Below are 24,248 nucleotides of genomic sequence, written 5' to 3' on the forward strand. Positions count from 1 at the left end.
TTACCCCCCAAAAAGCACGAAATCAGGAAAAAAGTAAATGAAAATTAACTAAGAATTAGTTTTAAAAGAGGAAATTAAAATGAATAAATAAATAAAGACAAGCAATGGACAGGAAACAAATGCTTAAAAATAACAACAATTCTGTAAAAATATTTTGTAAATATCTAATCATGATAATTATAAATATTGTTTTCTTGTCATTTTTTCCCATTTAGAAAAAATGATTTTCTAAATCTACCAATTTCTTGAAATTTACAGAACATTTCTTGCCAAGTTGTTCATGGCTTTTTTCATTTTTGTTTTCCAAAGAATTGAAACCAATATGCTCAGGGTTCAAAGGCAAGGCAAGCCTTTATTTGTATTGCACATTTCATACAAAAGAGCAATTCAAAGCACTTTACAGAGCAATAAAACACAAAACAAATTCAAGGATAGCAACTTCCAATAAAAGAGTAAAGAGAAAAGATACAAAAGATTATTTAAAATGATTTAAAATCAAGTTGAAAAATAAGTTTGCAGTGAGAGTAGGCAGTATTTTAAAAAAAAAAAAGAATATTTTTTGCTTTGACTTTGACCCTGAAAAGGTTTTTTTTTTTTTAAAAAAAAAAAAAAGACATCTCTAGGCGTGCAAGATGAAAAAGGGACACATTTCCGTTTGCATCCATTCTACAGTTTATTTAATCTTTTGATCCTGGGATTACAATGCATTGAGCTGATGCTGATCCCATCATGGTGATGTGGACTATCGCAGCAAAGATTGCTACTGATCCTCTCTATCCAATTCTCTTTGAATTTACTGAGAATGTCAATTCATTTTTTTTTTTTTATTTCTGAGCTTTAGATTTGCTCCTAATCCCTCTGCATGTGTTGCACTTTCGGCATAGACAGGTTTGCGGTTGTATAAGAGCAGCCTGTATGACATGCTGTCTACTCAACGCAGGTTACGTCACACCCAGCACTCATAGTCAAATCACAGGTTTGCATGACGATATCAAGAGTGTGGACAAGCTGTGCTCTGTGAAGCCAAAACATAAGACCCCGGACAAATGGAAAAGCAGTCAGACTGTTTTTAGCAGCTGATGTAGGTAAACGCATGGCTAAAAAAACAGGATGTGCGATGAGGAATATGGCAACAACAAGAGGACAGAAACATATTATGTCTGAACAGTTACACTTTATCTGAGAACATGTTCTGATGGTATAATTGTAACAGAGTTCTTGTTAATCTAACGTTGTTATATCTATTGTGCAGCCACATCAACCAGAAGACCCAGTTTGAGAATCCAGTACAGGAAGCAAAGAGAAAGTTGAGCGTCGACACACCGACTGCCGTACTGCCGCCGGCAGCCACGCCCTCAGGTAACGACACGCACAGTCCGGAGCAGAAACTGCAGATGTGTTATTGACAGTAGCTGGCAGGTGAAGAAACATCTACAATAGAGTCAGATTATTATTGCCAAATAATATTAATTTGTGTAGAAGGGTTGCAATCGGGAGAGGTCAGTTCAGGAAATTCAATTTAATTTTTAAAAATCAAAGCTATATTGAGACATGTCAACTTGTTTTTAGAGACATAAGCATTTAATTGTGGCATAATAAATATGTTTTTACAATTTAGGAAGAACTCAACATTATAGATGTAGTTTTACTATAGATTATATAAAAAGATGTGGATGTTGCCTCTGTGACATCCCCCATTAGTTTGTGGACTCCTGTTTCAAGCCTTGTGTTTGGTATTTTGACCATAGCCATCTTGGATTTTGGGGGGCAGAGGTGACCATATTTGGACAAAAGGGTGGAGCTAACCCTAACACTAGCTGTTAGCTTTATTAGGACGGTCCATTTACAGTGTGGTTAACTGTGTAAATGCGAATGCTAATTTTGCGAATGAAAAACAGGCTTACATTTATTAAAGCATTTATTAGGGAAGAATGTCCTTACCAGAAAAACTGAACATCTGTCTAAGGATTGGAGGGTCTTATAGGACAACCAAACACAGAACAAGACTTTTTTAGGTGACCAAAATATTACTGTTGACTTTTATGAACTGAAACCAAACTGAAATAGCGACAGCTACGGCAACGCCTATAGCAACTGGAAACTGATATGAGGAATAAGAAAATCTGAAAATGTTTGTATTTATTTCTTTGTCATTTTTAGCCTTAGCTGTTATGTTTAAGCTGCCACAAAGTAAAAATAAGTAAAATGCATTTCAAAAATCAGTTCAATGCATAAATGCTCAATTTTCTCTTGCAATCAAATAGACTAAGAGTGCTGTTTCTCAATGTTTTACAATTGACTTAAATTCCCCCATAGTAATCAACTCAGATAATTTCAGGTTCAGAAAAAGGGCCAGCATATTTAAAGATTTATTTTGCGTTCTAACCTCGGCGATCGACATTGTAGAAAATTGTGAGATGTTTAAAGCTAAACACGGTAGTCGGACGTATCTGTCTTTTCTGCTGTGCTTGTTTTATGTATTCTGTTGCTTTGCTATCATATTTGATAAACTACAGACCCAGAAGCTAGACAGTGAACTGCTGTGGACAGGGGCCGCTGTAAAATGTATTCTAGCCACCTAAAATAATTAGTCTCAGTTTAAGTTTTTAAATATTTTCATCATATTTTTGTCAATGGAGTCTGCTAGCTTTGAGGTAACGACTCTAGCAGAAAGAGCAGTCTGACAGCATCATAAACTGGTGAAAATATTCTGAATGTAGTGTAAATTTAAACTGATTTAAACTGAATAACAAATCAATTTAGGCAGCGTTTGCTCAGCACTATTTTGTTTTATGTTGGGACACAGGGGTTTTCTACCTTGAATTTATTGTAAACAAACGTTGTGGTTAGGCCTTTTCACAACATTCATTACACATAAATGTTTTTCAAACATAAATAACATAAATGGTAGCGGGCAGTGTAGTTAACTTGTCAGACAGTGGTGATATTAGTAGGCAGTATCAACACTATGGCCCATTGTAATCAGTAAGTTTTCATTTGGCTGTGTTTTACCTACTCCACCTGCTGCTCTGTAAGATGCAGCGGAGGTGCCAGGGTTTAAAATAAAGACACAGCATTATTAAAACACGGGTTCTGGCTCTATAGTTATAGCTTTTTTTGTTCAGCGAAGAATAAAACCTATATAACAAGGTATTAGATGTGCTATCCAAACACAGGAGCACTTTTATCATCGCCTTCATGCTGCGATGACTGTCTGGAAGATGTTCTAACAGTTGACAGGCTGCTGATAAACAGCCCATAGCCTCTGAAGCAATGATATTCAATTTGAATAATGGAGCGGCGCTTCACTGGGCGGCAGAATTCATTCTGACAAGTAGATTGTGAAATAGGGAGAGCTCTGAGGTCTCTTTGAAAGTGCTTTCGCCCCAGTCATTCACCGCAGTTCAAAGATCTCTTTAGAACAGAGGAAGGGAAGGAGAGACAGAGAAGGGGAAAGAGGTGAAAGTGACTTATGATCATAAATTGCATTTCTACTGGGTCATCTGTTCATCATTTACCACCTGTGGTGACTGATGCCGCTCGAGCGGCCTAATCACCCTCCTCTCAGTCAATGTAAAGCTCCGAGAAGAGCCCTGCATTGTTAAGCACGGGTAAGAAATATTACACTCTTCTGCGTGCGTACACACAAAGCGTGACCACATTAGCATTCAAACTAGCCTCTGTGTTTCAGACGCCCCTCGGACAGAACTGTCTGCCTCACTCTGTTGCACGCAGACCCCCACCTCCCACAGCTGAGCCTCTCTGCAGTCTGTGGCTGATATTTCCTCTGTGTGCCACCGCCTCCAGCTCCTACTGCCTCCCCTGTGCACCTTCCCACCCTTGTTAATGAGAATTAATGGGTAGTGGTCCTGCGCAAGTATGTGGACGTACGTGAGGTGGCATCTAAACACTGTTTTGACAAGGCCGGCTCATCTGACCCCCCCCAGACAATGCCGCAGAGCACAGGAGCAGAGCGCAGCACTGTGCTCAGCCATAATTACAGCGCTGACAATCCTGTCTGACATTTCATATAATCACTTCACCCCTGAGAACACAGACTGTCCCTTTGTGGCCCGCAGCTTAATCAAGACCATGTAAACATGGCTTTGGTGTATGGCTCCTCTCTCCATCCTTCTCCTCGCTCGAGCTTTACTTCTCCATCAGTGTTGCTCTCATGGTGAGCATCCAAGAAATAATGCAGATGTAGTGTGTGAACGTGGGAGACCTTGGCGGTCTAAATCCTGTCAAACATGCAAATTACACTCATGGTCACACCTTAAAGGAGCAATGTGTAAGATTTTTAGGGGATTTAGTGGCATCTAGTGGAGAGAGTTGCAGGTTGCTGAATCTTCTCATGGTTAGAATTCCTTAAGTTCAGGAGGTTTTATTAGGAGCCAAAATTATCATCAGAGATCTCCTCCTCTTCAAAACAAACTGTCTCAAAGTTTGCCTTCACTTGCTTTTTGAGCAGCTGTTTCTCTCATGCATCGATCTGATTTAAACGGATCCACTGATCAATTATCAATCCTGTGACCGAAACTCTGCAAACTGCTGCTGAGGAAAAATGAACCCTTGAATAGCCTGAGTTGTGTACTAACCTATTAATATAGAGAGGGGACAAAAAAACAAACCACAAAATATTAAAGTCTGGCAAATCCGAAACCGCGGCTAGTCCTGCACCTGCGAATGTGTGCTCAACTTTTATCTCTGATAATCTAAGATCCAGATGTCCAGGAAGTTTTTATCTGGAGCCAAATTATCAGCAGAGGTCTCTTCATCTCCAAAACAAACAAACATGGTGATTTAAACAAGTAAAAGCACTGAATAAAGCAGTTTTTCATTTAAAATCTCTGTTTTTCCAAAGTTCCTCGGCTGCTTACTACAGAGGCCGCTGCAGAATTGTGAAAATTGCTCTGCCTAGAGTCAGTGTTTGGTTTGTCCATTATGGGTTACTGTAGAAACATGGCGTGAAACATCATGGACTCCATGGTAAAGGACCTGCTCCCTATTTAGATATACATGGTTCATTCTGAAGTAACAAAAACACAGCAACTCGTATTTTCTGGTGAATATGCACTAAAGAAAACATGCTTATTATATCATATTCTATTTTTGCCAATATGTTCCCCTAAATCCCACACACTGGACCTCGTGTTGTCCTTGGGGTCATTCTGACCCCAAATGAAATCTTTTACCGTCAAAACATGTTTGTTATACTTATGTAAACAACGTCTATTGGCTCTAAATTCCTAAAGGAGGGGAAAAATGTGTGGTAATGGGTTTGACTGAAGTAAGACTAAAAGGCGTAACACAGAATTGATTGACAATTTATACAATATGCTTTAAATAACAGTCAAATCAGGCGGGGTCATTTTGACCCCAAAAGGTGTATGGCAATCGGAAGGATATTATGAGGGTTAAATTGTCGTAAGGAATGTCATGTTATTGCACACACATGCACGTGACAGCATCATACATATACAATCTTACAAACATATCTTTCTGACACAGCTCCAGTGTAGGAACGTTATGTTAATCATTATCTTTTTTTTTCATCAGAGCAGCCATGTTCATCCGCCAATTGCAATGCAATTATGCAAATCACAATCCCATGACACATTGAGAGTGGTGTTGGAGATGGGGGGGTGGGGGGTTGAGGGGGGGCTTCTATCTGTACCCTCCCTAATGAGATTGATGTCCCACCATCTATCAGTGTGGGAACTGCCAGAGAAGAAGCCCAGCATGCAGGGACGCAGCACATAACTCACAATCTCATAGGCTCTCACCACAGGGAAGGGCAAGCTCTAGGATTTAGTTAGAATTTCCCTCTTTCTGTCAAGGCTAACTCTATTTCTCTCTCTGTCTTTTTCTGTCTCATCGCTCTTATCTCGCTCTCTTTCTCACACACACACATACAAACACACACCGTCTAATATAATCCCTTTCCTGTCTTCTAAAAAGTTGCCCCATTTACACATCCTGCAGGCGCCACAAAGGAAATTTGCAATGAAAAGTTTACCTGGAAAATGTCAGGCGCATTTCAGGATGGATTTATCCCCGCGGTGAAAGGAATTGGTTGTTTGCGGCGAGACTGTGGCAGAATATAGACACTCTGCAATAACTGGCTGTTTACTGGCTTTGCAAACGGAGCAGTAGACTCGCAAGTCTCGTGTGTGTGATTTGTGTGAGTTTGCACTTAAATTACGACTCTCTCAGATTGTTCATGTAATTACTAGCAGTGAGCGACGTGCTGTCAGACACGTTGTCACCGCGCGCATGTTGTTATGAAGGAGACAGATGGCAATTTGTGAGCACGCTTTTCAGTTTCTCTTCATATCCAGGGCTGGTTTCCACATGTGCATGCTGACACACCACATAGACAGTCCCGGCACGTAAACCTGTGAACTTTGAAGATGCTGCACTCATCTATAGAGCTAATGTCTTTGTGACTTCATTTATAAAAGCTGAATTTTATATCTCAGTGTTTATTGTTAGACCAGAGCTGTGCAATGTGTTCATGCGGAAGCGGCAGAAGCAATTTAGTATAGAGTAATTACAGTAATTAGGCCATTAAAGATATTTTTCTTCATTTCCCTTTCCATTACCTCTTGTCAATCTTCTCTTTTTCCACTGTCATCCTACAGCAGAGGAGCCTGGGAGGGGAGTAAGGGGCTTCACACGAGATCCCTCTCAGCTGCAGGGCTCCATCCTGCAAACAGCACTCAGAAAAAGCCCCCAGGGCTTTGGGTTCACCATCATCGGAGGAGACCGACCCGACGAGTTCCTCCAGGTCAAAAACGTTCTTCCGGATGGGCCTGCAGCGCATGACAACAAGATCGCCTCAGGTAGGACCTAATGCAGGGAACCTCAATTTGTTTTGCTTGGGGGCCACTTTTGAGAAATGACAGGAGGGCAGGGGCCAGTCGCAGCAGATTTTAGGATGCTTCTAGGACATTTCTAGGACTTAAGGATTTTTTTGGGATTTAAGGATATTTGTTGGATTTGAGGACATTTCTCTGAATTTAGGATGTTTTAAGGATTTAAGGACATTTCTAGGATTTTAGTACATTTCTTAGATTTTAGGATATTTATCGGATTTTAGGAAATTCATCTGACATTTCTAGGATTTGAAGATATTTCAAGGATTTTCTGACGTTTCTCTGATTTGAGGATGTTTCTATGTTTATAGGAGGATGCTAGAATTTTAGGACATTTCTTTGATCTTAGGGTGTTTCTAGGATTTGAGGACATTTCTCTGATTTGAAGACATTTCTAAGATTTTAGGACGTTTCTCAGATTTCAGGACATTTTTCAGATTTACTAGGTTGTTGCGTTGTAGGATGTTTTTAGGATTTTAGGACTTTTCTCAATTTCAGGATGTTTCTAGGATTTTGGGCCATTTCTCTGAATTGAGGATGTTTTTAGGATTTTAGGACATTAGGGGCCTAGCTAAGACCTCTATCGGACGCTGTGGGAGATCCTCCTCTGGCACTTTTTTTTGATAAACAAGCTTTATTTTGTTGCTGTTTTCACATTATGTATACTAAAAGTATAAAAACAATTCTCGATATGAATTACTTTATTTTTATTGTGAAGAAGAGAATGGTTGAGGGGCCACCTGTGGGGACCAGATTTAAGAAAGCTGAGGATCACTGACCTACTGCATCCGGCGTGTCTGTAATGCAAAGTCACACAAGGAGGAATTACTAGAAAGAAGCACTAGGGAGAGACAAATAGGCTTTTTATTACTTATCCAAACAAAACATAATCCAGTGTCACATTCACGTGTATAATGTTTGCATGCCTATGCACACAGTGGCACTCAGCTTGGCAGCAGCATACATACTGTACATAATGCAGTTTTATGTACCCTGAGTACACAAACAAACACATTTTTGAGGAAAATCACGGAGCAGCTGTATGTACCGAGAATGTCACATTGCTTGATCAAGCAAAGGCAGAAGTTTATAGTTTATAGTGTTCAGCGGAGCAGCTCTAAAAAAGGAAACGTCCATCAATAAAGCACATGTCCAGTTTATGGCTGACACCCTGATTTTATACGCAGCCATATATTACAGATTTGATAGGCCTGCAGAGCGGTTGTCTTTCGGTGACTTGTGGGTCACAAAGCCTGTTAATCTGCATAATATATATATATATATATGTGTGTCTGTGTGTGTGTGTGTATGTATATGTATATATATCATACACAGGCACGTGTGCTACATGTAGCTTTCAATAAAATCATTATAGGAGCACTTGCATTTCAGTGGCTCAGTAAATTCCCAAATATAACTACTGTCAGCACATACATGGGGATAATAGTCACTTGAATTAGGGGTGTTTCAATATCTGGGTATTGACACATTTGCATACACATATAATATTGTGTAAATAATCCATTGTCTCTTTAAGGGAAATTGCACCAAAATTCATATTTTATTCCTAGATTACAAGATAGTCCAAAAAATATTTGCATACACCAAAATTCACCCCCAAATTCAAAATCTAGGGAACAAAGATAAAGATGAACTTTAAGGATGGCATTGTTTTTTTTTATTTCATTTTTTAAAAAATAATTATTTATTCATTCAGTTATCTATCTATCTATTCATTTTTTGAATTTTCGATAGTTACTGTGATAATATTGTTTTCCTGACCTCTTTTGACCATGATAATCTCGTAGTGAAAATCTAATATAATGCCAGCACTAATTTGAATTACTGTTATTGAAGTGCTTCAGGTTTCACATTACAGTTATATTGATTGCATCGAATGCTTTTACAGACACACTGATGCCTCTGCTGCCGCTGCCGCCGAGAATCAACATGAACGTAGAACAGAGAGAGTAATTATTTTCAATGTTTTATTTCCCCTGAGATGGAGGATAATTGATTATACCAAAGAAATGAATGTAATTAATTTTATTGCGAGAACTGAACTGTAACTGCAAGTGAGATTCTTCTGGAATCAAGACTTTCTGACGGCACGCCCGGAGCTTTTATTCATGACAAGTGTTGAATATTGTAACTTTCATCCACTCTAGTCTTTTACCTACATTATCAGTATTATTTTATGGATGCTGAGTCGTTAGATAAGTCATTAGAGGTGCGTGTAGTGGGTTCTGAACAGGCGCTACATCGAGATATGGAGCTCATTTCAGAGTGAAACCTTCGCTGTGTTTGCTGCTGTAGGAGAGGGTATTGATTGTGTAGGTGGGCTGAATCCACCACTGGGCTTTTAGCCAACTGGCCAGTCAGCAATTCAGCCGGCTATCCAGGTCTATATCTCAGCCGGGCCAGGGGTGCTGAGAGTCACCCCCCCATACACGGAGATGAAAGGAGGAAGGAGAGAGCGGCATGTCAGTGATCTTGTTCTATTTTATACTCTCGCTCGCTCTCTCCATCCCCATTAACGTCTATGAGTTTTATCAAGGGTCGGAAGAGCAGAAGGAGAAACAGATAGAGATTTCACTTGAAGTTTGCAGTCCAGATAGACAGTTATTTCATTTATTGTGTCATCGGCCTCATCAGTACTGCATGTCTTTAGATTTTTCCTTTGTGTGGTGGAGACTTGCAACGATTTATCGATTAGTTACAACTATTAAATTAATCACCAACTAATTTGGTAATAGATTAGTCGGTTTGAGTAATCTTTTAAAGAAATAAAGGTAAAATTCTCTGATTCTGGCTTCTTAAAGAAACGGTGTCGAGGATATGGAGGATTTAGTGGCATCTCGCTGTGAAGATTGCAGTTTGCAAGCAGCTGAAACTTCTCCTGTGTGCCAAGCGAGAGCTTATGGTTAGGATTTCTTCAGTGTTAATTGTTCTGGAGGTTTTCTTGCATCTTGAATTAATTAGTACAATTATTTAGTACTCAGGTCTTGGACGGTTATCACATTGTGATAAAACACTGAGTCAACAAAGATGTGGTCTTTGCAGTGTGTTCAAGTGCAACTTTTTGGTTGAGACTCAGGTTACATAAGGCGACGCAACAATCGGCCTTCGTTGCCATCCTTTATTTCGGTCTGTCTGGTCCTAAAAAGCTGTTTGTTGTTTTAGGTGATGTGATCGTGGACATCAACGGGGCGTGCGTGTTGGGGAAGACTCACGCTGATGTGGTGCAAATGTTCCAGTCCATCCCCATCAACCAGTACGTGGACATGGTCCTGTGTCGGGGCTACCCGCTGCCCGAGGACTCCAGCAGCAGTGAGGAGGCATCAGGAGGCCTCTCCACCTCCAAGGACACTTCCCCGTCCCCCTCCACCTCCACGCCGCAGGAGCCCCACTACACACTCCCAGACGGAGGAACCCTCTCCAGACAGACTGCCGCAGTCCTGCCCATGACCAACGGAGGACGTCACCACCACCATCCTCACCAACACCACCACCACATCCCTCACGTCCCCAACCAAGACGGCCCAGATCCCACTCTGTTACAGCCGGAGCTGGTGAGCGTCCCCCTGGTGAAAGGTCCCGGAGGTTTCGGCTTCGCCATCGCAGATTGCCCCCTTGGTCAGAAGGTGAAGATGATCTTGGACGCTCAGTGGTGCCGCGGCCTGCTGAAAGGCGATGTCATCAAGGAGATCAACCGACAGAACGTCCAGACGCTGAGCCACTCCCAGGTGGTGGACATCCTCAAAGACCTGCCAGTGGGCAGCGAGGTCAACGTGCTGGTGCTTAGAGGAGGTGAGTCGGCAGAAATGAGCAGCTGCAGGTAAATCCTGCAACACTGAGCTAATCCTCAGAGGTGTGCCGCAGCTGGCGGGGTTACAGTGCTGACGCTGTGACATCTCTTTTGTTAACTCGCTGCTGTCTGTATTAATCTACTCAGTTACTGTTCAGACAGCAAACAGGTGTTAGTGCGCAGAGATAGTCTGGAGCTTTGAGTCCCACACTTCTGAAATCATTTAATTCCCCACTCAGCTTTGTGTCACCTGTAGTCTGTCGCTCTTTTACTCTCGCAACAAAACAATGAGTGAATCAACAGATGTGAGAAGCCCGCCCGCCTGCATTAGAAGTTGATTTCTTTAAGGGATACTTTGCTGATTTTAAACTACTTTTGTATCAAAACGGTGTGGCTAATGAGTGTTAATGAACTACTGCTCATCTCGCAGCTCAAAATCGCGTCATCCTGCAGATTTTCACTGGCTGTGGCGCTTTTGCTCAAACTACATATTGTCCTTTTGCATCAGGACACAAAGGAAATAGAAGCAGATTGAGAGAGAGCCGCCCTCTCTCTCTCAAATTAGGACCAAACTAAGACCAAAACAGTAAACCTTAGCACTGTTGATCAAATATAAACCGAGATTTTGTTATTTTGTTGCCTATTTCTTACCTAAAGGGTTCTCAGAAACATATTTTAGCTTACTGTTTAGCTGTAATACAAGATTGAAACCAACCGGCAGCCATATTGTTGCCAAACAGGAAACCCAAATTCATCCACCAGTGGGAGCGTTTATTGGTCCGGTGCAGCAAAGTGCATTCTTGTGGTTGTAGGTTTTAAGCCTCTTCAGAATCAGAATAACTTTATTTGGCCGAGTACAGTAAACATACAAGGAATTTGACAAGGTGTTTTGCATTGCTCTCATGTATTTACACCTAAATTGCAGAGGTGGAACCAAGTCATTGTCTTTCAAGTCACAAGTAAGTCCCAAGTCAAGTTTGACATATCGCAAGTCAAGTCACAAGTCATAATGCACTCTGCACCAAAATTAATGCCATTTTAATATCAGAGTAATAATACATTAGATGCAACAATCACGGATGCTTTTTAATACATGTATTTATTTGTAAAAAACAAGTGAAGAAAACAAGTGTGAAAATGTCACTTAGCTGTTGAGTAAACTCAACCACTAACTAAGCATCAGCTTTTTTAGTCGGCCTTGACTAACTGTTCTTTGCACAACTGAAATACCAGTATGGAATTACAATTATTCTGTCGATATACAATTTAGAAAAAGCAAATGCCACAGCCTTTTTTCTATTTTCTTTGGTCATGTAGCGCCAATGTCAAAAGTAATTGTGAATTTCTACTCCATATACAGCCCAGTTTTATGAAGACGCCATCTTTCAAGCAGCGAAACACTATTTTAAGAGAGAAATAAACATGATTATACAACTGTTGACAAAGGTCTACTCCGTCAAGGCGAGATCTAGTGTAGCACATAGTATGTTTTCATTCATAAACAACAGGTTGCATCGTGGTTTTCTGGAGGTATTGCTTGGACACACAAATTCTCCCAATGTTGAATAAAGTAATTTCACGCTCCGCTCCGCACCAACTCCGCATCACCCACAGTGCACCTTCCCAAACAGGGAGGAAGTCATGCTTAGTCACATGGTGAGCCGTGCTGGGAAGGCGAGGAGAGATGGCAGTCTCAGTGATTCACTTGCTGCTCAGAGAGAAAGAGATGGAAAGGGAGTAGAGCCAGAGCATGGTGGGTAATGATTGTCCTTCCTCTTACTTCAGGCTCGCACCGATTTGAAGGGCTTGTTCCTTTTCGCCTTTACTGCAGTGCAGTAGCCTAGATTCAAGAGATCAGTGTTGCACCCACATATCAGATGCACTCAGCTGGGCTCTGCGCTGAGCTCCAGGGGCTTGTCCTGTGTGTCTGTGTGTGTGCTGTTATCAACTCTATGCCCCTTTATGCCAGCCTTATATGTATTTTTTCGTTACATGTGCATATGCAGTGTTTGTGTGTGTGTTAGTGCTTACAAAGGGGCAGGAGATCACAGCTTTCCAGGACTAAAAGGAGCATCGCTGCAGGGCTTCCCTCAAGTCACCCATAAACCAGGATTAGGTTAGGCTTTGCTCCCAGCCAGCGGCTACAACTCGCTTCCGATGACAGCAGCAGAGAGAAATGAAACAGGAAATTATTTGGCCCTGATCCCTGTTCTGGATTTAAATCTGGAAATGAGACACAGTACCCTTCCCCGTGGGATGTGTACTGCACTCAGCGCCGGTGCTATCAAATGAGCAGGGAGATACCATCAGTGGTTTTGCGTCACTTGTATTTGAAAAGGAATTAAATGAATAAATAAACGTATTATTACAGAGTCATTTCTCCGACACCAGCGCACACTCATTAAATCGTTTTATTTAATTCTGCTGATGACATTCATGCAATTATTAAAGCTGCAGACTGAGTAAGCAGTGGAGCAAACAGCTGGCAGGTTTAACCCAGAGGAGTGCATGTTTCTCATGGCCTAGGGTCACCTCTGTGTCTCCCATCCTGCGGTGACATGTAAACCATTTTTGCTACTGGAGTATACTGGCCCCTACTGGTTGGATTACAGTGTGACTCACTGACAGAGAGGAAAGCTCAGCGAGGTATTAAACAGCAGCTGCAAAACCCTTAAGGGTAATATTACTAAGTGACAAAGAACAAGGTGCAGAGTGTGTCCGCATAAGAAGTAGGAGAGGGTGTACGCTCTGAGAAATAAGGGTTACAGAGGCGTTCTTCCTGAAGGTCAGAGGTTCTGCCCACAGACATTTTCTTACCTCAGAATTATAAGGTTGTCTCTATCTGACATTTTTGTCAAAATTGAGTTATTCATATATTCTTCTGTGAGAAATGATTAAGATTATGTGCAGTGTTTTTTTTATGTTATATGCACTTTTGGACTTTTTTTCAAACCAAAAGGTTCATATCATTTATGCTATTTGAAATGCAAAACTTTGGCGAGTTTACAAAAAATGCCTTTTGGTTCTTCAAGGATTATTTGAAAACACTTTAAATCCAAAGAGCCTTTTTTAGGAGAAAGAGTTTTTCAAAGATTGTTGAAAGCATGGGTGTAAGGAGATCCTCTCCATAAAATATTAAATTTGTTACCCATGTTTCAATGCTGTTCTTCAGTGTAGATGAATTTGGAATCACCTTTATCAGTTCATTGTTCTTATGCTCTGCCATAGTTGATATATTTGTGCCATACAATACCACATGGTCTGCCAAAAATTCTTCTTTTTTGGGGGTAACTGGTTCTTTGCCTATTATATTTGGTGTTAATTTGAAACTGAGTTTCGGTTTCCAACCTTACTGTTTCATTGAAATAGTAAAATCTCTAATAGCAGAGATTTCACGAAATCTCCACCCCCTAAAAACATGATTATGAACCATGATTGTTGTGGTTCACACTGGCCGACGTCAGCCATTTAGGAGCCTCATGAAGGCCAAAACTCTTGGACGTGGCCCCAGGCTGGCCTGTTAAACTAAAACTATGATTAGTGGGTGAGAGATTTACGAATAATGTAGTAAATTACTATTTTTAGAGCCCTGCTGATGGATTCTAGATGAAAACCTCTGAATTTAGAAGTAGAAAGGTTTTAGAAAGAAGCCCCAGAAAGGGTACTGGGTGAAACCATTACACCATTAAAAGGTTCTCTGTAGAAACTCAAATACCGCTTTTTCATCATACTAGCTCTGGTTCTTAAATTGGTTTCCGAACTTTTCAGGTTCAGAACCAGTTTTTTTTTGGTTGAAATGCCCTGAATGGTTCAAAATTAGGTGCAAAAACTGAAGCCTTAACAGTCCCACGTTGGTGTAAAATGGGTAATATTGGGGGTTCTGGGTAAAGCCCTTTATTTTGGGTTGTAGATGGAGCTCTCTGAAAGGGTTTCAGGTGGTACTGTTGTAAAATAATCAACCAGGAGCCTAAAAAGGTTCTTCCTATAGGTACAAGCTGAAGAACCCTGTATGGTTCTAGTTAGCACCTTTATTTGTGAGTGTAATGTGATGCTCTAGCATTAAAGTTCAACAGGTCAGTGGAGTGAATAAAGATGCAAAGTACGGCTCATCCTTAAAGCTTTTAAGCTGTATGTTTGAAAAGATGTTTGTTTTCTTAATAAATTGGATTTAACGTCTCCCTCTGCCTCTCTGTTTGCAGGTCAGACGTCTCCTGTGAAATCGCTAAAACCAGTAAGTTGATCTTTGCAACGTTTCTTCCATTTCACGGCACGAAACAAACCCTGATGATAAAACTGCCGCTGAATTATTCAAAAGAAAAAGGTTTTAACTTGGTTACCCGCAAGCACCACTCAGTGTGTGTGTGCTGTGGAAGCTGTTGTTAGCTACATTATTCAGTGAGCCCACATTAGCCAGGCTGTTATTTCTGGAGCTGCATGTGGGTAAATATGCTGGCTCCTGGCAAACAGCAACTTAACATCCCTCTGCGTATGGGTGTTTAAGATGATATGCCATGTTCAACAGCTTGTTCCTGCGCTGCTCCTCCATGCCGCACTCTTAAAATAGAGAGGAGCTGAGGCAGCAACAGGCTTACTCATACTGTTTTATTGGTTCAACACTGAATTATAATGTGTGGTTTCACTATTTTTAAAAATTAAGACTTGTGCAGTAGTTGAGATTTTCATTCTGGGGAGTAAGACCACCTTAAACACGTTCTCCTGCCTCAGCTACATTAGCACTGAAGACATTAGTGGCATAAAAACAGTATGTATGGCAGTAATACTCAACTTATGGCCCGTGGGCTGAATCTGGCCCTGACTGGCTGCCTTGTGCCCCCCCACCTATTTTCTGTTTCACAGTAAAAAATAAAGTGATTCACACTGGGATTTGTTTTTGTACTTTTAGGATGCATAAGGTGCCAGAGAGCATAAAACAGCATTAAAATAATCCCCTACAACCCTTGACAGAGTTCCTGGCTAAGCCCCTACTGTCCTAAAATCCTGGAAAATATCCTAAAATGCTTGAAAAATGCTAAAGTCCTAGAAATGTCCTAAAGTCCTAGAATTATCTTATAGATCTAGAAATATCTTAAAATCCTGGAAACATCCTAAAATATGAGAAATGTCCCAAAAATTTAAGAAGCGTCCTAAAATATGAGAAATGTCCTTAAATCCTAGAAATGTCCTAAAGTCCTGGAATGATCGTAAAGTTCTACAAATGTCTTTAAATCTTGGAAACATCCTAAAATCCTGGAAATGCCCTAAAATCTGAGAAATATTCCAAAATCCTAGAATGCTAAAATCCAAGACATGTTCTTAAAATCTTAAAAACATGTCTGAGGCCCCTGCAATTGGCCTTTGGCCTCCTGTCACTTTGCAAAGTGGCCCCTAAACAAAGCAAGTTGAGTACTCTTGCTGTATAGTATCAAAAAAGTATGCGTATTTTCATACAGAGACAGGAATACATTTACAGTAGTCATAAAAAGAATCCATTTGTGGATTTTATGCTTCATACTAATATATTTATCAGCCTGAAATCATAGTGTATCTTTCTTCTTATCTTCTCATCGCGACATCACGGCTCTCCTTTCTGTGTTTCAGTGCACGGCTCCCATATCCCAGCCGACTCCTCAACAGGCTCCCCACCCCGCGCCCCAGCAGATGCCCCACCCAATCTCCCAGCCCATCACACAGCCGCAGCGACAGGAGGTGATCAACAGCACAGAGGCCCTCGGTCAGCCCGAGGTGGCCCCCAACCCGCTCCCTTACCACACCAACACGCTGCGCTCGTCTTCACCCAAACCGGACGCGTCTGAGCTCTACCTCAAGTCCAGGGCCTTGTTGGAAAGCAAGCGTAAGTGGACGTGACAGAATGTTTTCAGGGAAACACACTTTTTATTTATTTACAATCATTTAACATGATTCTGGATGCACAGTCTTGCAACTTTTGATTTTTTAGCAATATTTCTTTTATTTCATCAGGTAGAAAATGTATCTTCAAGAAAGGATGCCCATCACAAGTTACCAGAGTCTTAACTGATGCCTTAAATGGACAATTCACCTTAAAATCAACAATCCATATTTCTCCTCTCACCTGTAGTGCAGTTTGTCAGTTGAGTTTGTTTCGGTGTGGGCTGCAGAGTGTTGGAGATATCGGCCGTAGAGATGTCTGCCTTCTTTCCAATATAATGGAGCAAGTTGGCACTCAGCTTGTGGTGCTCAAAGTGCCAAAAAAATGCATTTTAAAAACTTAACAGCAATGTGTCTTTACAGAAATCACGATCCAGTAACTCAAGAAAATCTACAGATGTCAGAACTGTTTTCTTTCTAATGTTTTAGCTTTTAGCTCCATAAGTGGAGTGCCGTCTAGTTCCATCATATTCAGGGTTCCCAAGGTCATGGAAAACCTAGAAAAGTCACAATCACATTTTCCAGGCCATGAAAAAGTAATAAGTATGTGAAAAACATTAGAAGTTTTAGAAAAGTTACAGAACTTTATTGCGTGTTTAATGTCATTTAAAATAACAGCAAATTTATTTTCTGAGGCTGTCGACATAACGGAACTCTAATATGCATCGATTATTATTTGTTTACCATCACGTACATTTCTTCATTTTTACCCAACATTCAGTTTCTTCTGTATATTTGAACTTCAGGTGAACTGTCTCTTTAAAGTTGTACTGTACTTGTGGATGCACATAATTTCATATTGTTTTAGGACATTTTATCAGACAAATGAAAGCTAAAAATCTCTGATATCTAAGCAAGATATCATAAAATTATGTCTTTTGGCTTTCAAATGAAATATTTCTTTTACGGCTGAAATAATTTAAGACATAACCGGCCTTGATTGACAGCATAGAATTACTGCATTATACAAAACACACATTGCCCACATGCCAGACAGACAGAGGGCATAATTAATGTGTCTTTTCTGTTGTAAATAAAACCTCTCCTCTCCTCTCCTCTCCTCTCCTCTCCACAGCTCCAAATACCAAGGACCTGGATGTGTTCATCAAAAGGAACCAGGAGTCGGGTTTTGGCTTCAGAGTCCTGGGAGGCGAGGGGCCAGATCAGCCGGTACGTAGCTGCCCGGCACGGTTCAGCCGTTTACAACAAACCTTGGCGTGCTGCTGGAACCCCAAACCCTCAGACACTTGAAAATGGCAGTCAGGCGGCGAGCAAAACAATATTTAAGCTGCATTCAGTTAAATTGTCGAAATGTCTGGCATTGCTTTAGGACAAAGGGGGGAATAAAAACTCTATTTTGCACATAGGAAACGAGGCATCAAAATACTCAAAGCAACTGGAGAGGATTTCAACTGTTTATTTACTATAATGCCAGTCAATCCGTGTGCTCACTCAGGCTCAGATCAGTGTGTCAAGCTGTTTTCTCTCACATCCCGTTGCCTCCACAGGTGTACATCGGCGCCATCGTGCCGCTGGGTGCAGCCGAGAAGGACGGGCGCCTGCGGGCAGGGGATGAGCTGCTGTGTATAGATGGCGTGCCAGTTAAGGGCAAATCCCACAAACAAGTGCTGGAGCTGATGACCAACGCAGCCCGCATGGGGCAAGTCATGCTCACAGTGCGCAGGAAGCTGACACACGCAGGTGGGTCTGCTTTTGAACAATCAGAGTTTTTCTGAAAGCGCTCGAGAGGTTTTGAGCGCGGCTTCTTGTTTTTACTCTTTTTGTTTGGATCAGTATGCTGCAGGAGGACCTCTGAGCAACAGCTTTGATCTGGGATTTTTTCTCTAATCCTTTTAAATTTGTTCTGGATGACTTCTTTGCAGATAAATCTGAATAACAGAAGTTCAACCAAAATTGAGTTTTAGGACCTATGTGAACATTTTTTTCCTGAAAAGAAAAAGAAAGTTCTTAAGAGGATTTTTATATTTGTGGTTTTTCTGTCTGTCCATCCATCCCATTCTTGTGAATGAGATATCTCAAAAACACCTGAAGCGAATTTCTTCAAATTTGGCACAAACTTTAACTTGGACTCAGTAGTGAAGTGATTAGATTTTGGTGGTCATAAGGTCAAGGGTCAAGGTCACTGTGACCTCATCTTTGAGTGCAATATCTTAAGACCCCTTGGGGAAATTTCTTCAAATTTGGCACAAACATCCACTTGAATTCAATGATGACCTGGTGGGATTTAGGTGGTTGTAGGTCAAAGGTTAAGGTCAGGGTGTCCTTATCTATCTCATTCTTGTAAATGTGATATCTTAAGAACCCCTTAAGGAAATTTCTTCAAATTTGCTGCAAACGTTCACTTGGGTTTAAAAATGAACTGATTAGAAACTGGTGGTCAAAGGTCATGATCACTGTGTCCTCATGAAACACGTTTGGCTGTAAATCAAGAATAAATATGCTCAAATTTCACACAAATGTCAAATAGGATTTTTTATCCGAGAGGTCAGACGTAAACTTTGACATCATGATGTTCTGCAAAAACATTTTTCTGGCCATTACTAAACATCACCTCTCAAGAACAGAAGGGGAGACATTTGGTTGGATACTGAATTTAACTAATCTCGAAAATGTGCTGATTGTATAGATCCTCTGAGTTGCCGGGGGAAAGATTTGTGTGAAGCCATATTTTCACAGACAGAGATGTAAACTGTGAGCGCAACTTAACTGGTGCATGAAGGCAGACGACCACAAGGCAATAATTCTAGTTTACTTTAATCTCAGAAAACAAATGAAGCATTTTCATCCATCAAAATAGAAACAAAACAGCCAAAGTGTCTCTGCTGTGTTTATCTGTCGAGGCTGATGGGAGCTGTGTGAAGGGCAGCGGAGATTAGATCAGCTGGTGGAGTTGATTTACATCTCAAAGGATGAAAAAAAAGAATATGCTGAGTTTTATTTTTCAACAGCACAAACCCCTACTGCATTCAGGTTTGTTTACCCCCACAAATAACCGCTCCATGAATGGTAGCAGCACTTTTTGAAATTACTTTGGATTTGATGTATCGCAACAACAGCTTTGATCACGTTGCAGAAATTAAGCATCAATCATGTAAGGCTTTATGCTTTCAAAGCAGGGCTTTAGAAAGAGATTCCCTGATGCCGGCTGACAAAACAGGGACTCAGCAAAACAAACATACAATGAAGAGAGATTGAGGTAGATCATCCTGTCTTATGAATAACAAATTGTAAAGGGCTTTTTTTCCTCTCAAGTGTAGAGTTGACAGTCTTGTATTTCATGTGTGCAACAAAAAAAGGGTATCTTCAATAAAGCCGCTGTGCTTTGGATTATTTTTGGAAGGATCTGCAGACGGAGGATCTGAGGGATCTTTTGACAGATGTTGAAATGTATGTCAGCCACATCAGAATGACCCCTGCTCAAAATAGACATTTACGTTGTCCTGTTGCTGATTGTGACGAATTGTAATGAGCTGACCGTGTCCTTAAGACACGATGAAGCATGCTGCTCAAAATGCATGACTGCAAGAATTCCCCTCATGTTTCCATGCATTGTGTTTTGTCAGATGGTGAAGAGGAGGAAAGCAGTCAGCAGCCTCAGCAGGTAGCATCCGTCCTGGTCAACAGCTCTCCCAAGATGTCTCGTGGCGAGGCTCCAAACGCCGTCCAGCCAGCTCAGTCCTCTCGGCCAGAGTGCTTTGACGTCACTCTGCAGCGCAAAGACAACGAGGGCTTCGGCTTCGTCATCCTCACATCAAAGAACAAGCCCCCACCTGGAGGTGAGAAATAAAGAAAAATACATCTTGCAACTTATTACCAATCAGGCTATTTTAATTACATAGAAAGTATGAGGTAATTTGAGGACTTAACAGAGATCTGCGGTATATTCAAGAAATATGAATATAAGGACATATACTGTTCTGTACTGTACTGCACTATACTACACTTTACTATAGATACCACCATTTTCTTATCATAGTATATTTGAGCACGATACTACTGTTTTCCTTATATTTTTACGTATTTTAGAAAAAAAAACCAATCACCCCATGTGACCAAAAACTAAATATAGTACACGACAATGCCTGTATCTCAGAAACTGAGGAGCACGATCAAGCATTTGGTATTTATGAACTTATAACAAGTTGAATATTTTTTTAAAAATCTGATTTTATTATTTCAAAGTCATACTGTTAGGTATTTGCCCAAAGTATGTCTGTTGAGTTTAAGATTTATATTATTACAGTATTTTTGTTTACATTTACATTTGTGGTTTTGAGTGAAATGCCTGAACAACTATTGGATGGGTTGCCACAAAATGTGGCATTTAAATCTCCTTCGGGATAAATTTTAACATCTATGATGATCCCAAACATCCAATCCAGCACAGTCATCAAGGTCATTACTGTCTTTGGTTTCCGATAAAATACCTGCAAAACAAATGCTGATCCTCTCAGACTCACCAGGATTCGGGTTGAGTGCTAATTAGCAAATGGTAGCATGCTAACATGCAAACCTAAGATGATGAACATGTAGAGCATCAGTATGTAAACACCGCCACTGTAAAAATGTTAGCATGCTGACCTTAGCATTAAAGCACAGCTGTGTCAAAGTTCAGCCTCACACAGCTGGTGCGGCTGCAGTCTCTTCACGAGTGTGTCTTTAAGTTTTTTCAAACTTAAGACCATAGTTCCTTGAATTAGATTTGTAAATGGGTATATACATCCATATACATAATACCCTGTACTCTATGATCCATGATTTTATATTGGAGCCATGTATTGATTGGGTTCCTAGTAACCCAGCAAGATTGCACAATGCTTTATTTGAAATTGACGTTCCAATGTTTGCTTTATTAAATCAGTGCCGCTCAACATAAAAAACAGCACAAACAGGTTGTCATTTTTCTGCGTTTTCCTGCTTCAGTTATACCTCACAAGATTGGCCGCATCATCGAGGGCAGCCCTACAGACCGAATAGGTCAGATGAAGGTGGGAGACCGAATCTCTGCTGTCAACGGCCGGTCCATCATGGAGCTGTCGCACAACGACATCGTCCAGCTCATCAAGGAAGCCGGCAACTCTGTCACTCTCACTGTTGTGCCTGAAGACGGTAGGTTGGCCCACAGAGAAAGTCTTAGTTCTCTGAAGCTGATTTACAGAATTAATTACTTTCTGGAAATCAGATAATGTTGATTTACTTTTAAAAGGAGGTTTTCAGATGTGTGTGTCGTTTTAAGTTGTGTTGTTAAAATTGTGTTTTCACAGACAGCGCTCCTCCATCTGGAACAAATTCAGCCAAGCAGAGCCCTTCGGCACAACACAGAGCTATGGGCCAACAGCCTCCCAGCTATCCAGACAGGTACACCAATACACACATATCCTCCCAAACAAGCGCAGGCATTCACACAAATTTCCCAGCATCCACTGGAGACAGTCTAATACAGGTTCTGCCACTTGAACCATAAATTAGCCCCAATCCTCTCAAAGCAGGCTCTGGTTTTGAGCTACAATGTGGCCCATTAGCATCTCTTGTGGCCCGCAGTCTCCTTGTTATCCAGAGGGACAGAAAATCCCCCCGTGGTCACTGTTTGGACGGCGAAGCAAAGAAAAAAGAGACAGATTAATAGGGAGTCTCACTTCCTCTTTGATCTTTCTTTTTAAACAAGATTACCTGTGTCAGACTTTTTAATCCATTGCTGCAGCAGCAAGTCTGCGCCATAATTTCTCGCCCTCACCCGCGCCGTTTCGCTGCCTATCAGCATGTGTTCCCCATTTTACTCATTTAGCCCTCCGTCCATTCCTCGGCAGCACCCTCTTCTCTCCGTCTAATCTCCAACGCGTGCCCTGGGTCAGCCCGGGGTAGATATGAGCTGAGGCTGTCAGCCAGGTTGCATGGAGTGTGTAAACTCTTCTCCATGCCAGTGCTGCTGAAAACGCCTTGACTCTTGAGATAGTGTGCCAGTGTGGCTAAGTTCCCACAGAGGCATTATAATGAGCTCTGCGGAGCATTAAAGTCTGCCCTCGTTATCGTCCAATGAATTGTAAAAGCAACATGGCTCTGTGAAGGATTTACATAGGTCTGTGCTGCATAATGAAAGCGAGAGAAAGAGGCTCATGCTTCTGTAATGAAGGCGTGGCGATGTGTGCATCATTCTGGACACAGCAGAGGGGGAAGAGAACAAGACTTACTCTTTTCTCTCTTCGTGCTGTAGCTCACACACAGGCATTACTGCTAACATGACACATGCAAGCTGATGAAGGATTATAAAAAGCTCCTTGGACCACACTGAGTGCATATATTTTTGTATATTTCACATGAGTTTCCCCACAGCAGATAATCCTTCACCTTGAGATTGGTCACAGATCTTGGATCAGTATATTCCACCCTCACTGTTAACACTGGAGCACCCCAGGGCTGCGTTTTGAGTCCCCTGCTGTACTCCCTGTACACACACAACAGTGTAGCCACTTCTGACTTCAGCATCATCACAAAGTTTGCTGACAACACAGCTGTGGTGGGCCTGATCACAGATAACAATGAAAAGTACTACTTTAAAGAAGAAGAGGACAACCTACTCCTGAACGTCAGCAAAAATAAGGAGATGATAGTGGACTTTTTGGAAGAAGCAGCAAAGGAGCTATGCACCCCATAATATCACACCTTTGCCTTTATATGTAAGGCGATTCTTGGTCTGCTCCCACACTACCTTTGTGTTTTTATCACACAGAAAAGTACTAGACCGTATTCATTGCGTTCTCAGGACCTCTTCATGCTGTCTGTCCCAAACAGACAGGCAGAAATTGGGAAAAGGAATTTTGGGTATTCGTCACTCTCAGCCTGTAATTTGTTGAAGAATGGCTTTAAACTCAAGGAGCTGGTGTCGTTAAAAGTTTTCAAATCTAAAATGAAAGCCTCTATAGGATGTCAATGTTTTTCTTTGAAACTTGAGCAGATTGGCTGGATTTCGTCCCAAAAACATGGAAAGATGCAATGATCCAAATGGCCCAAAACTTAGTGAAAAATTATTAGAATATTACGGTTAAATATGTAAAATTAGCAAAATATACAAATATAAAAAGGAAATATAGAAAATAATAATAAATATGTTTTGTCTGTAAACTAATTTTAAATATATAATTATACATATAGTTTCATGATATTTTTCATAGTTTTTAGATAATTTTCTCATGATTCCCTTTCTCTTTCTCTTTTTAAGTATAGCAGATTTTCAGGTAATTTTCTTGTCACCTTTTACTTATTTTTTGCAGATTTGCGGGATATTTAATGCCAAGCTGCTGATTGCCTTTTTTCCCATGTTTTTGAAAGAAATCAAACCAATTTGCTCACGTTTCAGTGCTTGAAATGCTAGTGAAAGGCATCTGAAAGCGGCACAAGAAAACAAATCCAGGATTCAAATGATTAAATACTGAGGAATTTCTAAAGATGGGGAATCACATAATAGTGTGTGTGTGTGTGTGTGTGTGTGTGTGTGTGTGTGTGTGTGTGTGTGTGTGTGTGTATGTGTGGTCTTTTCTGGGGTAGAAATGGTGACACTGAGATGAGAAACTCTTTCCCACCAAGAGAGATGGGAACACTCATCACGTCAGGCTCCAAGCAGGTAAGACCAGCAAAAA

General features: G+C 41.0%; 1 protein-coding gene across 4 annotated transcripts in view; it reads left to right on the top strand.

The window, feature by feature from the left end:
• Positions 1-24,248, top strand: part of magi3a (membrane associated guanylate kinase, WW and PDZ domain containing 3a) — a 170,504-nt gene that overhangs the window by 137,670 nt on the left and 8,586 nt on the right. For all 4 annotated transcript variants that reach the window (XM_088081834.1, XM_088081835.1, XM_042491298.2 and 1 more), the window contains exons 8-18: positions 1,253-1,359; positions 6,645-6,845; positions 10,062-10,688; positions 14,886-14,917; positions 16,285-16,537; positions 17,669-17,763; positions 18,102-18,294; positions 20,178-20,390; positions 21,538-21,723; positions 21,879-21,972; positions 24,157-24,232. In XM_088081834.1, the coding sequence (XP_087937960.1) occupies positions 1,253-1,359; positions 6,645-6,845; positions 10,062-10,688; positions 14,886-14,917; positions 16,285-16,537; positions 17,669-17,763; positions 18,102-18,294; positions 20,178-20,390; positions 21,538-21,723; positions 21,879-21,972; positions 24,157-24,232 (2,077 nt within the window). The remainder of the gene's footprint in view (positions 1-1,252; positions 1,360-6,644; positions 6,846-10,061; positions 10,689-14,885; positions 14,918-16,284; positions 16,538-17,668; positions 17,764-18,101; positions 18,295-20,177; positions 20,391-21,537; positions 21,724-21,878; positions 21,973-24,156; positions 24,233-24,248) is intronic.

The sequence above is a fragment of the Plectropomus leopardus genome, chromosome 9, assembly GCF_026936395.1.
Source record: "Plectropomus leopardus strain MGB_pleo_1.0 chromosome 9, ASM2693639v1, whole genome shotgun sequence".
In the NCBI taxonomy this organism is placed as follows: Eukaryota; Metazoa; Chordata; class Actinopteri; order Perciformes; family Serranidae; genus Plectropomus; species Plectropomus leopardus.